General features: G+C 43.2%; 1 protein-coding gene and 1 long non-coding RNA gene across 4 annotated transcripts; one reads left to right on the top strand and one right to left on the bottom strand.

Annotated features, from left to right (window-relative positions):
* On the top strand, positions 1-11,746 carry fmnl2b (formin-like 2b). The gene is made up of 28 exons (XM_034604060.1): positions 1-317; positions 1,497-1,580; positions 2,140-2,220; positions 2,325-2,401; positions 2,499-2,582; positions 3,319-3,462; positions 3,543-3,669; positions 3,791-3,867; positions 4,256-4,349; positions 4,446-4,520; positions 4,708-4,818; positions 4,913-5,062; positions 5,153-5,254; positions 5,379-5,599; positions 6,067-6,167; positions 6,261-6,443; positions 6,553-6,573; positions 8,006-8,130; positions 8,199-8,401; positions 8,547-8,781; positions 8,913-8,981; positions 9,096-9,176; positions 9,408-9,537; positions 9,665-9,825; positions 9,939-10,040; positions 10,124-10,222; positions 10,306-10,429; positions 10,515-11,746. Exons 1-28 carry the CDS (start codon positions 201-203, stop codon positions 10,601-10,603), a joined length of 3,267 nt encoding a protein of 1,088 aa, XP_034459951.1. The 5' UTR covers positions 1-200; the 3' UTR covers positions 10,604-11,746.
* On the bottom strand, positions 747-5,512 carry LOC117773263. 3 transcript variants are annotated; one of them, XR_004615889.1, is made up of 5 exons: positions 5,371-5,512; positions 4,964-5,167; positions 4,652-4,812; positions 3,515-3,608; positions 747-970 (listed from the first exon to the last, which is right to left on the bottom strand). It is a non-coding gene; the product is annotated as an uncharacterized LOC117773263 (long non-coding RNA). The 3 variants fall into 3 exon arrangements; XR_004615890.1 differs by having other exon boundaries at positions 4,964-5,206; positions 5,371-5,507; XR_004615887.1 differs by having other exon boundaries at positions 5,249-5,415.
* Positions 11,747-13,454: the final 1,708 nt, after the last annotated feature.

The following is a 13,454-nucleotide window of genomic DNA, read 5'->3' as shown; positions in this document are numbered from 1 at the left end:
AGCGACGGAAGCAGCGAGGACAACAGACAAAGAGAGAGAGAGAGAGAGAGAGAGAGAGAGAGAGAGAGAGAGAGAGAGAGAGAGAGAGAGACAGACAGGCCTCCTCAGCTACCTCATCAGCCCGTCTGTGATGGCCGACCACATGTGTATGCGTGTTTTGTTGTAGGTGGGTGTGTTCAGTGTGTGTGTGTGTGTGTGTGATGGGGAACGCAGAGAGCATGGAGAGCCAGTTGGCCGTGATCCGCTCCAGAGCCGCTCCGGTCCGCCTCCCGATGCCCGACCCGGCCGAGCTGGAGGAACGGTTCTCTATCGCACTGGTGAGTACACAACACACACACACACACACACACACACAACACTGCACCCACAACAGACACACTCTATATTCATTTCACAAAACATACCCACATCAAACATGGACACATATATATACACCCACAACCCTGTACACACTGTGTATACACAACACTTTACACATACAAATATATATATGTGTGCATGCTGAAGTATCCACAGGTCTGATGAAAAACATTTCTGACCACACACACACACACACACACACACACACACACACACACACACACACACACACACACACACACACACACACACACACACACACACACACACACACACACACACACACACACACACACACACGTTTGACCGAATAGTCAAATGACACTATACGATCAGACAGACCAGTGTATGCACCACCTGGACAAACAAGAAGAAAAATTATGACTTGATGCCACACACATGATCCCTGAATGTTTTGAACAACATCTATACAAACTCAGAACCTTCCTCATGAACTCAATGAGACACAAGTTATCAACAGCAGTGGACACGCTCTGTCGTCACAGCTGTTCTACACAGGTCTCAATCCTCAGTCACATCAACACAGAGTGGATATGGATACCAGAGCAGACGTGGAGCAACCGTCAGCCACCTCTACATTGACATCAGGCTGTACATGAAGAATAAGCAAGAAATCAATCTTATCTACATCACCAGGATCTACAGCAACAACAACAGGCTCCAAGTAAGTCAACCACTGTCAACAACCTATAGAGATACAAACAGGTCCTGAAGAGTGAGCTGAATGGAAACAAGGTCTGAACTATCAACCGATACTTCCTGCTGGTCTGCAGATATCTCGCTGATATAACAACCTGACATCAAGACAAGGGAACTCCACAAGGCATGAAGGGTTTCAGCCACATCCGGCATCCAGAGGTGGTGTCAGTGGTGACCAGAGCACCTGGGGATATAATCCCCAAACTAAGACTGACTCCAGATTCCAGGAACAACTGAGATCTGTGTCTTGAAGAGCTCAGCTGAGAAACTGCAGAACCCTGAGAGAGAGAGAGAGAGAGAGAGAGAGAGAGAGAGAGAGAGAGAGAGACATATATATACATATATATTTAAAGACAGAGGGAGAGAGAGATAATTTATGGCTCATAACCAAGCTGTTAACCGTTTCTGTGTTTCAGAATTCTATGAACCTGCCTCCTGATAAGGTGCGTCTTCTGCGTTCCTACGACAATGATAAGAAGTGGGAGCTGATCTGTGATCAGGTAGGTGGTACTAAAGTTAATAAGTTTGAATTGTAACCGGGTTTGTGGAGGTCAAAGTTCAGACACACGTTTTGTTTGGTCTCCAGGTCCCCAGAACCTTTAAAGTTCTTATAGATTTTCTGGCAGCACCATTTAAACAATCAACTGATCAACCAAACATCTTTTCAAAGACTGTGTGTTACCCAGCAACATAGTCACTCCCCCCTCAATAAATATCAGTTTCCTGAATCTATTGACTGAAACACAAACATACAATGCGGCCCTGGGGCCCCTCATACAAACGGCCACTGTATAATGTTTTTGATGTAAGGAAACCAGGACATAAACACTAGCAGCAGTTTTTTATTAACTTTACTAAGTTGTTGTTGTTGTTGTTGTAATGTTGATTTTTACAGTTATCATTGGTATTGTTAATATTTCCAATAAACTTGTTTATATCTCGTTATATCTTTCAAACGAGTGTGGTTAACATAATGAAACAAAGTTTCATTTGGATCAGGTGTGCCTGGGCTGGTCTCGATATCTGATGTGATCCAATCACGTTGTGTGTTTGATGTAGGAGCGGTTTCAGGTGAAGAATCCACCTCACACCTACATTCAGAAACTCAGAGGCTTCCTGGACCCGGCCGTCACTCGCAAGGTGAGCTAGGAAATGTAGTTTAACAACTACGTTCCATTCAAAGACAATTTAACATCATCGCCCTGTCGACACTGTCTGTCATTATCCTGCCTGTCTGTCTGCAGAAGTTCAGAAGACGAGTTCAGGAGTCGACTCAAACTCTCAGAGAACTCGAGATTTCTCTTCGTACGAACCATATCGGGTACATGTCTCTCTGAACTATCTTTAACAATCTGTCTCTCTCTCTCTGTCTAACCTGTGTATCTCTCTGTCTGACCTGTCTGTCTCTCTGGCTGCAGGTGGGTCCGAGAGTTCCTGAACGAGGAGAACCGGGGTCTGGACGTTTTGGTCGAATATCTTTCATTCGCTCAGTACGCCGTCACGTGAGTTTGTCCACACGGGTCAGATTCTACACGTCTAGCTGATAATGGCTCTAATTGATCAGTAAACTGTTCAAAGCCTATGGTTATGGATTTTATCTATTACTATGTATTTACATCTATATAACTATATTTGAAAATGTAATTATGTAAAACAATGTAATTATATTTATATCTATTGAAATATGTTTTGATATTTATATAAAAGATAACATATTTATACTTATGTATACAAATTATATTTCTATGCATGTATTTTTATGTATATAACTAATCTTATATTAAAAAACGTGCATATATATTTTGACATAAGTATAAATTAAAGGTTCAGTGTGTAAGATTTAAGTGAAAGGCTCTATTGGCAGAAATTGAATGTATAATAATCCTAGTGATGTTTTCACTAGTGTGTTTCATCTAAATTGTATTTTTCTTTACCCTAGACTCGCCCCATTATATTTAAATACTATATATTTAAATACTTTTTATTTACATCAGGAGCTAGTCCTCTCTATGGAGGCCGCCATGTTTTTTACAGTAGCCCAGACTGGACAAACTAAACCTTTTCAGTTTTTATGACAACTGAAGCTACCACAGGTTCTTTGTCATGTTTGGAAGGAGGGGGGTGAGGGCTATTCAGCTGCAACATGATACTTCACCATTAGATGTCACTAAATTCTACACACTGAACCTTTAACATTTGTATATCCACACATGTATTTATTGGGATATCAATATTCAGGTTTGATGGCGAGCAGTCGGAGGTCGGAGGTGACATCTCCTCCATCGACTCTCCCTGGAGTCGGTCCATAGAGGATCTCCATGGCGACTGTAGCCTCCCGTCACCGTCGTCTTCTGTCCCCCGAGCAGCTCGCCACTCCATCAGGTACCAGTTTACAATATAAAATAACTATAAGTATTTAATATATACCACTCACCAGGTGACCTCTGTCGTCGTGGTTACAGCTCCGCTCTGGTGACTCGCTCCAACACGCTGCCGAGTCGTCGCACTCTGAAGAATTCTCGACTGGTCTGTAAGAAAGACGACGTCCATGTTTGTGTCATGTGTCTGAGAGCGATCATGAACTACCAGGTAAAAACACCTGGTTACTTGACCTGATCAACTAATCATCATGTTTGATAATGAATAATCAATTTGAATATTTATTATGTGGAAAAGTTACATTCTTTAAGTCCATGTGATTCTTCCTCAGTACGGCTTCAACATGGTGATGTCACATCCTCATGCCGTCAATGAGATTGCTCTGAGCCTCAACAACAGGAACCCGAGGTCAGACCTTCAAAATAAACCAAACTGTCATACAAACTAAAACTACAGTCCTTCAAAATAAAACTAAATTGTTCTGCAAAGTAAAACTACACAGTCCTTCAAAATGAAACTCCACTGTCTTTCTAAATAAAACTACACAGACCTTCAAAATGAAAATAAACTGTCCTTCAAAATAAAACAGTCCTGCAAACAAACTACACTGTGCTTAAAAGTAAAATATAAACTGTCCTTTAAAATAAAACTACACTTTCCTTCAAAATAAAACTGCAAAATCCTTCTACATAAAAGTCCACAGTCCTTCAAAAATAAAACTTCTTCACAGTTTAAAGGTCGGTGTGGGGTGGGGGTTGTGATAAAACTGTCTAACCCTCTCTGACTCCGCCCCCAGGACGAAGGCTCTCGTGCTGGAGCTCTTGGCCGCCGTGTGTTTGGTCAGAGGAGGTCATGACATCATCCTTTCAGCCTTTGACAACTTTAAAACTGTAAATAACCTTTGACATGTATTCTCTTCAATATTGAACAGGATGGTCGATTGATTGATTGATTGATTTATCGGTTGGTTGGTTTGTTTGTTGAAGGTGTGTTCAGAGTCGATGCGGTTCGAGAAGTTAATGGAACATTTTAAGAACGAAGACGACAACATCGACTTCTTGGTGAGTTGATCAATAACAAAAAAAAAATTGTATTTGAATTAATGATGTCACTTCCTCCTCGTCACGATAAATTTTTGAAACATTCTTTCACAGTCATAAAAAATTAAGTGTGTGACAGTCACACGACTCACCTGTTACATCACTGTGACATCATCAGGTGAATCAGTGCTTGTTACTATGGTGACAGGTGGCGTGCATGCAGTTCATTAACATCGTGGTTCATTCTGTGGAGGACATGAACTTCAGGGTTCATCTTCAGTACGACTTCACCAAACTGAACCTGGACGAGCACCTGGAGGTAACACGTCACATGACCTGCCGTCAGCCAATCACACCACCTCTGTACAACACACCTGTCTACCTAACCTCTCTCCCTCGGTCTCCCTCACCAGAGGTTGAAGCACACAGAGAGCGACAGGCTTCAGGTACAGATTCAGGCGTACCTTGACAACGTGTTCGACGTCGGGACGCTGCTCGAAGACGCAGAGACGAAAACCGCTGCTCTGGAGAGAGTGGAGGAGCTGGAGGACAGCCTGGGCACGGTGAGACAGACAGGTGGAGAGACAGACAGTTTTACAGACAGACAGGTGTTGCACTGACCAGAACCTGCCTCTCTCTCTCTCTGTCCTCAGATGTCCGAGCGTCTCCTGGACGTAGAAAATGAAGCAATGCTGAAAATTGTTGAACTGGAGAAACAATTGATGCAAACAAACAAGGAGCTGGATCACCTGCGGGTCAGTGCTGTTACCATGGAGACACAACACATTGTACATGATGATGTTAAAGGAAAAGTCATGTTGCATTTTTTCATTTGATCAGTAAACAAGAGGCTTCCTTTAACACGTGTTACCTGTGCAGGACGTGTACTCCAACACCAACTCTCAGGTGCACACGTTGCGGCGGATTGTGCGTGAGAAGGACCAGACAATCCGGCGTCAGAGTCGTCTGGAGCGTCAGACTCAGGAGGCGCAGCACGCTGGAGGTCCCGGAGCTCCTCAACCCCTGAGAGGAGAGGGTGACGGGGGTGTGACTGACTCTGCCTCCCCCTCACCCCCCCCCTGCCCTAACCTGTCGCCAAGGTAACAAAGGTGTTTCCTTAGGAGACCACAGCTACGACAGAGTTAAGAATGTTTTTAACGTCCCTGTTGATGAAAGATATTCTGTAAGATCAGAATCTGAAAAAATGCATTAATGTGACCATGAAATTATAAAGGAGCAAGAAAAGAACCCTGACGATCCCCCAAGTAACTATATACATTTAAACTTACATTATTATCATTATTACTATCATTGTTATTGCGATTACCTTTATTATTATGATTATAAATAGTAATTGATTAACTGGGATGTTCAAAACAAACATTTTGATTCCTCATAATTTCAGCAGTTCTATAAAATAGTCTGTTTTATTGATTTAGTTTATCGATTGATTATTAAAACAGGTTGGGGGATGGGGGTTAAAGGTTAGGGGGGTTAGGCCTAAACTATCACTGTAACCACTGACTGAGCGATTTGTTGATTAATTATTTATCATTGATGTCTGCAGCCCTGAGACCGTAGCCTATCACAACATGGGGGCGGGTGAAGCTCCAGGCATGCCCCCCCCACCCCCTCCACCTCCTCCACCACCACCAATGCCAGACACAGGTGGGTTTGAGGTCGACCAATCAGAACGCCCATGTGATCGATTGTTTCTTATGTCACCACAAATTAAAAATGTCTTACTCTCTTCATCCTTAGTGTCCAACGGTCTTTACCCCGCGCCTCCTGCTGCTCCTCCCCCGCCCCCCCCTCCTCCTCCCCCTCCCTGTCGCACCAGTGAGCTCTCATCCATCCCAACACCCCCTCCTCCTCCCCCTGTGGCCCCCCCTCTTCCGGGGTCAGGGGGGTCACCAACGGTCATCTTTAACTCGGGACTCGCAGGTGAGTGTCACAGGTTAAAGTTCCCCAACACTTTCTGACCATTCAGAATCAAGGAAAAGTCAACAATAATCTGTGATAACATGTTGATGTTTGACATGTTTCCTCACAGAGGGCCCACTCAAGTTATTTTGTAAGTTCACTTCTAAGTTCTATGTTATATGTTGTATGTTATAGTTGCATTTTCTATCTCAACCTTTCCACGTCACAGTTTAATCACAAGTCTTCATAATACACCTTTAAATCTATTTTCCCACTCCCAAGCAGCAAGGTTTTATGTTTTATAAATTTATATTGACATGCAAACATGAACCTAGATAAACAGTATGTAGATGAATGTTATAAAACCGTAAAAAACAAAATTATGAACACAAATCAAATTGACATGACCATGTAACAAAAGGGGGGGGTCACATACCTGTAAAAAACACAAGGTTTTCCGTACAGCACGTTCACGTCACCAGGTCTGCATGCAAATGTGTAAAGGAGAAAAAGAACCGCATGAAAACACCTGTGCTCCGCTAGCATAGCTTCAGGTAGCTAGCTAGCATGTTACAAAATGTGCTGTACACGGTCAAATAAGCGTGAACAACGAGCAGCTCTGTGACCGGTACACAGTGAGATATGCGCATCTTTGCTGAAGCTACTTTTTATCTGGTTTGAACTCCTTCGGCGCAGCGCGCGAACTGCGGGGAAAGCGCGAATCCACAGGATATGACATCACAAGGAGGTTAGGGGTCACCCGACGAAAACATAACTTAACAAAATAAAGCTACCCGAAAGAAATGAATATGAAAACAGATATATACATGACAAACATTAACTATAGTGGATGTTTGGTGAAATCTAAACTACATAAATACATCAGTTACACATAGTATTACCTGAGATATTCCTCACTCTCTCATACTATCTTAATCTCAGTACTCACATATAACCGCCTTCAGAACTGAGTTAAACTGCATAAAACATATCACACAGATAAAAGAAATTAAGTGTCAATACTGTGTACAGGAAGATTCCCAAAATGGCAGCTACACTTGATAGCTACAACTCCACTGTTTATACACACACGCACGCACGCACGCACGCAGTTCTGTCAGGAACAACTCAGCTGCAACATTCTACAGACATGTTTCCTCCATTCAAAGTTCAACATGTACCTGAACATGTGGCTTGAACATCACCAGTTTCCTCAGTAACAACCTTACCGTAATGACCAAACATTGCGCTTTACCCAAGTAGGTGGGTGGAGACTACAGCAATCGATCTCAGACTTAAGATCAAGACCAAAATGTCGATAACAAATTAACACGATTACAACTGAAATCACACAATAATAAACAAAGTCAACAATGTAAGAGAAACACAAGTTTATTTTCATATCATTACATTACATTTAGCTGATGCTTTTATCCAAAGCGACTTACAATAAGTTTTCAACCTGTACAAGTTTATTTTCAACTTGTCACGTCCTCCCCCGTCTGTCTCAGTGTGTTCTCCTCTGTCTGTCTCTGTGTATCCTCATCTGTCTGTCTCTTCGCTGACCTGTCTGTCTCTCACAGCGGTTAAGATCAAGAAGCCGATCCAGACTAAGTTCCGGTTGCCGGTGTTGAACTGGGTCGCTCTGAAGCCGAGTCAGATCAATGGAACCGTTTTCAATGACATCGACGACGAGTCCATCCTTCAGGTGAGTTTTTACATGTGATCATATGTAATCAATAACATGTGATTGTATAACACCTGTCTGTCTCTCAGGCCCTGGACGTGGAGGGGTTCGAGGAGCTCTTTAAGACAAAGGCTCAGGGTCCAGCTGTTGACTTGACTTTGTCACGACAGAAACTTCCTCAGAAAACTGTGTCAAAAGTTTCGCTGCTTGAAGCGAATCGAGCTAAAAATCTCGCCATCACGCTGAGGAAAGCCGGCCAGGGTCCAGAGGTCATCTGCCGAGCCATCCACACGTAGGTCAACCTTCACCAATCAGAGCATGTGTCAATAATAAACAACAAGTTTAAAGACTAATCACTCTGGTGTGTTCTTGCTGCTGATTGGATGCCAGTCATCCATATGACAGGTTGATTCACTCTCTACTTCCGGTTTGTGCAGGTTTGACCTGCGGACGGTGCGCATGGACTTTGTGGAGTGTTTGATGCGTTTCCTGCCGACGGAGGCCGAAGTGAAGACGCTGCGTCAGTATGAGAGAGATAGGAAACCAGTGGAGGCGCTGAGCGACGAAGATCGATTCATGATGCAGTTTAGTCGCATCGAACGACTCAATCAACGCATGAACATCATGACCTTCATGGGAAACTTCACAGACAACATCCAGATGTTGACCCCGGTAAGACAGACAGGCAGACAGATAGACAGACAGAAAGACAGACAGACAGACAGACAGACGGGTGGACAGACAGACAAATAGACACACAGACAGGTAAATGTGACCTGTCTTACTGTCTTGTGTTTCCTCAGCAACTTCACGCCATCATTGCTGCTTCAATTTCTATCAAATCGTCCCAGAAGCTGAAAAAGATTCTCGAGGTTTGTTGACAATCAATCTACATTTATTCTATATACAATACAGTCAGGGTTCATTTTATATATGTGTATATACAGTATGTGTATATTTGATTATATATATATGTTTTGTTTCAGATCATCTTGGCTCTGGGAAACTACATGAACAGTAGTAAAAGAGGAGCAGTGTATGGATTTAAACTACAGAGTCTCGACCTGGTAACACACACATACACACACAAACACACATATATATGTATATATATATACACACACAACACAGCCAGCATGATACAACATTACACATGTTTACAATATATAGTAAAACACAACATAATGATGTAATAATAAAAGAACAGAAGATTACAAGCATACGTGTTTACAACGGGGGACTGAACTTGTTCTATATTATTATTGAATGTGTGTGTGTGTCTGTGTATGTGTGTGTAGCTGCTGGACACAAAGTCGACTGACAGGAAACAGACGTTGCTTCATTACATCTCAAACGTTGTGAGAGAGAAATACTCGTCTGTGTCTCTGTTTTATAACGAACTTCACTACGTTGACAAAGCTGCTGCAGGTGAGTCTGTCATCCAATCACAGCGCTGCTCACACACCATGTGACTCACCTGTGTGTGAACCATATGGTGAACTGAGTCCATCAGCCAATCACAGAGCTGCTCCTCACTTGCCTAACGTGTGTGTAGTGAGTCTGGAGAATGTGTTGTGTGACGTGAAGGAGCTGCAGCGAGGGATGGAACTCACCTGGAGAGAGTTCAGTGTTCAACACAACGCCACGCTCAAAGATTTCATCAGCAGGCACGAATCACGACTCAGCAAACTGCAGGAGGACGCACGCATCGCACAGGTGAATCTACACACACACACACACACACACACACACACACAGTGTTGCTGATAATAATGGGCTCGTGTTTAAAAACTTTACACTGTAAAAACTAAGATGGTTAAAATCTTTAGGACGCATTTGAAGATGCCGTCAAGTTTTTTGGAGAAAGCTCCAAGACGATGCCGCCGTCGGTCTTCTTCCCCATCTTTGTTCGCTTCATTAAAGCATACAGGGTGAGTAAACAAAACTCATCTCAGGTACTTCCAGCATGCGACATCCTATATGTGACTTCCTGTGTGTCACTTCCTGTGTTCAGCTGGCTGAGGACGAGAACGAGCAGCGGCGGCGTCAGGAGCAGATGTTGTTGGAAAAACTGGAGCAGGAGGAGCAGCAGCAGGAAGAGGAAGAGACGAAGGTGAGACTTTGATCTCTGACCTTGTGTCATCATCTAGACAGTCTGTGATTGGTCTGAATAACCCCTCTCCCCCGCTCCTCCAGTCTCCGTCCCACAGGGGGAAGCGGCAGCCGAAGGAACTGATCACTGAGCTGAGACGACGACAGGGGAAAGACAGCTGCCATGTTTACGAGGGGAAGGACGGGGCGATCGAGGACATTATCACAGGTAAACATTCTGATCAGGTGAACACACTTCACACCTACCGCTCCCTGTCTGTCTCCTGATTGGCTGTTTGTTTTCTTACCTGCAGCTCTGAAGACCGTCCCCTTTACGGCTCGATCGGCCAAGCGCAGCTCTCGCTTCTTCTGTGACCCCGCCCACTCTGAGGAGCACTACTGAGAGAGAGAGAGAGGACAAGGGACGCCTTTGGCTGGCCACACCCACTTCTAATAGACGGGAACATTAGCACTTTGAACATTTCTAATTGATCAATGTGAATAAATAATTTTATGGTCAGTTTGTCACACACTCTGGACCCAGACGACCCCTGACCCCCAGAACACTATAAAAAATGATTTTTCTCCAGAAACTAAAACTCAACATCCTCCTCAGTGCTGAAGAAGATCATTTGGACCGACTGAAGATATTGACTCAAGGTCGGGTAGTTCCAGATTCTAAATCATCTACAAACGTTTGAAAAAAAAAAAAAAACGTTGTCCTCGACCTCAGAGGAAAAATTGAGATTAAAGAGAAACGTTACAAAAAGTCTGTCACACACATTTTACCATAGGAGGCACTGTACAGAGTTCTGATGAGTTGGTATTGTTTGAGATCATAACCAATGATAAATAATCAAGTTATAATCTAACCCTGGTCAGTGATTAATCAATTGACTTTCTGGTGTGTGAAGATAGGGGGCGCCACCTCCATTATAGTCCACTCTGAGTTCTACTCGGTCTGTGGTTTTTGGGTTGTTCTGGGTTCCTTCAGTCTGTGTCGTGTACAGGGTTCTAGTCATTTCACTACTCTGAGTTCTACTGTTGTGTTCTACTGTTGTGTTCTACTGTTGTGTTCTACTGTTGTGTTCTACTGTGCTCTCGGAGCCAAGGACACTTCCTGTTTATTAACGTTCATCATGAACAGAATCAAACTTTTTATCTGTGACCCAACCTGACCCCTTCACTCCTGCTGTTAGCCAGCTAGCAGCACAGCCACAGGAATCCAGAATCCAGGAACTTTGAGGTTCTGGTTCTAAATGTGGAACCTGTTGAGTTCAGCTGTGGGCTGCAGTCTGAAGCATTACCCTACAGAGGGCGCTGTAGCAGATGTCACATTCACATGTCTGAAGTGACATAAACTGTTGTGGTTTACAACAGAGAAAAGACTGAAGTAATACTGTGGTTCGGGCACACCTGGACAAACACGGAAAGGATTGAACCGACAATTAGAGACAGAGTCCTCGTTCACCTGTGAAGAGTCGAGTCTCGTCCTGAGACCTGGACTGAAAAGTATAAAACCTAGTCTGTCACACCTGGACCAACAGGTACAATCGAGTTCCGCAGTGTGTTTGTGGAATGTCCCAGACTGACAGTACCAACTATAGTCTCAGACTGATGACAGCGACTCGTGTCTCAGTATCCACACTTTACCCCGATCATGAAAGTCCTTTTTTTACCTTCATTTCAAGTCAAAATAAGTCAAACAGCACAAAGTTTTTCTACGTGTACAAACATTTTATAGAAAGTTGTGTAGCTACGCTCGTAACGTGTTTGTTGGTGATTCTGCACTTGGTGTGTCAATAAAACGCACCTGTCCACATGACACTGCCTAAGTCACATGATCTGATGAACTACATTACCCACAGTCCTCAGAGCCACGTCTTAATGTATATAAGAAGGGTCCACAAAGCAAGAGCTGACTACTACTCCACATTAATAGAAGAAAATAAAAACAACCCCATATTTCTACCTCTGTAGCTGACAGTCACAGCTGCATCCAACCCAGTATCCCTCCATCCCTGAACAGCAATATCTTTATGAACTTCTATAATGATAAAATTCTAAATATTAGAATGAAATAATCGACCAACTCCTGCCCTCAGTTGACACCAATACATCAAGCACAGAAATCTCAGCCTACAATCCTGTAATTTATTTAGACAGCTTCTCTCTGATCACCCTTGTTCAGCTGAACTCAATAATCTCATTGTCTAATCCCACAACTTGTATTTTAGATCCCATTCCTACAAAGTTACTTAAAGAAACACTATTGATCATCACATTTTATTACAGAGACTCGAACAGTTAATTGGCATTAAAGGAACCGCCCTAACCTGGTTTAATTCCTATTTATCAGATCGATAAATTATGAGTCATCTGTGCGCACCAAGGTTAACCAGGGTGTTCCACAGGGTTCTGTGCTCGGCCCAATTTGATTCTCATTATATATGCTTACTCTAGGAAACATTATCAGGACACACACTGTAAATTTCCACTGCTATGCGGATGACAACCAGTTATACAACCATTATACCAGTTACTTAAACTTCATGTCTCAAGGACATAAAAACCTAGATGAGCAGTAATTTTCTCTTATTAAATTCAGATAAAACAGAGGTTCTAATACTTGGCCCTAAACACCTCAGAGACACATTATCTAATGATGAAGATGCGCTAGATATGACATCATCTTTGCTTCCAGTGAAACATCAGGTAACTCGGAGTCATCTTTGATCCCAATTTGTCCTTTGATTCTCTTTTAAAAAACAAGTCTAGGACCGCCTTCTTTCCCTTACGTAACATCTCAAAAATCAGACATGTCTCAAAAAGATGCAGAAAAACGAGTCCAGGCCTTTGTTGATTGATTATTGTAATTCCTTATTCTCAGGCTCCAGCAGGAAGTTGTTAAAGACTCTGCAGCTTGTCCAAAATGCTGCAACACGTGTCCTGACAAGAACCAGGAACAGAGACCACATGTCTCCTGTGTTAGCTTCACTACACTGGCTTCCTGATACATTTAGAATTTAAAATCCTCCTCCTCACCTACATTAATAATACGGCAGCATCAAACCTTAAAGAGCTGATCGTACCTTATCACCACTAGAGCCCTGAGCTCCCAGAATTCAGGCTGTCGTCCCTAAAGTCTCTAAAGCAGAGGAGGAGCCAGAGCTTCAGCATCAAGCTCCTCTCCTGTGGAATCATCTCAGCTTCAGTTCTGGAGGCAGACTCCCTCTGTACGTTGAAGATTCAAA

Source organism: Hippoglossus hippoglossus, chromosome 2 (assembly GCF_009819705.1).
Source record: "Hippoglossus hippoglossus isolate fHipHip1 chromosome 2, fHipHip1.pri, whole genome shotgun sequence".
Classification (NCBI taxonomy): domain Eukaryota; kingdom Metazoa; phylum Chordata; class Actinopteri; order Pleuronectiformes; family Pleuronectidae; genus Hippoglossus; species Hippoglossus hippoglossus.
The sequence above is the reverse complement of the archived record's forward strand: the minus strand, read 5'-3'. Positions and strand labels throughout refer to the sequence as shown.

Coding starts and splice junctions, on each gene's coding strand:
- fmnl2b (XM_034604060.1), top strand. CDS start 201: ATGGGGAACGCAGAGAGCATGGAGAGCCAGTTGGCCGTGATCCGCTCC. Junction 6,444..6,552: donor CTTTAACTCGGGACTCGCAG/GTGAGTGTCACA, acceptor GTTTCCTCACAG/AGGGCCCACTCAAGTTATTT. Junction 8,782..8,912: donor ACATCCAGATGTTGACCCCG/GTAAGACAGACA, acceptor GTGTTTCCTCAG/CAACTTCACGCCATCATTGC.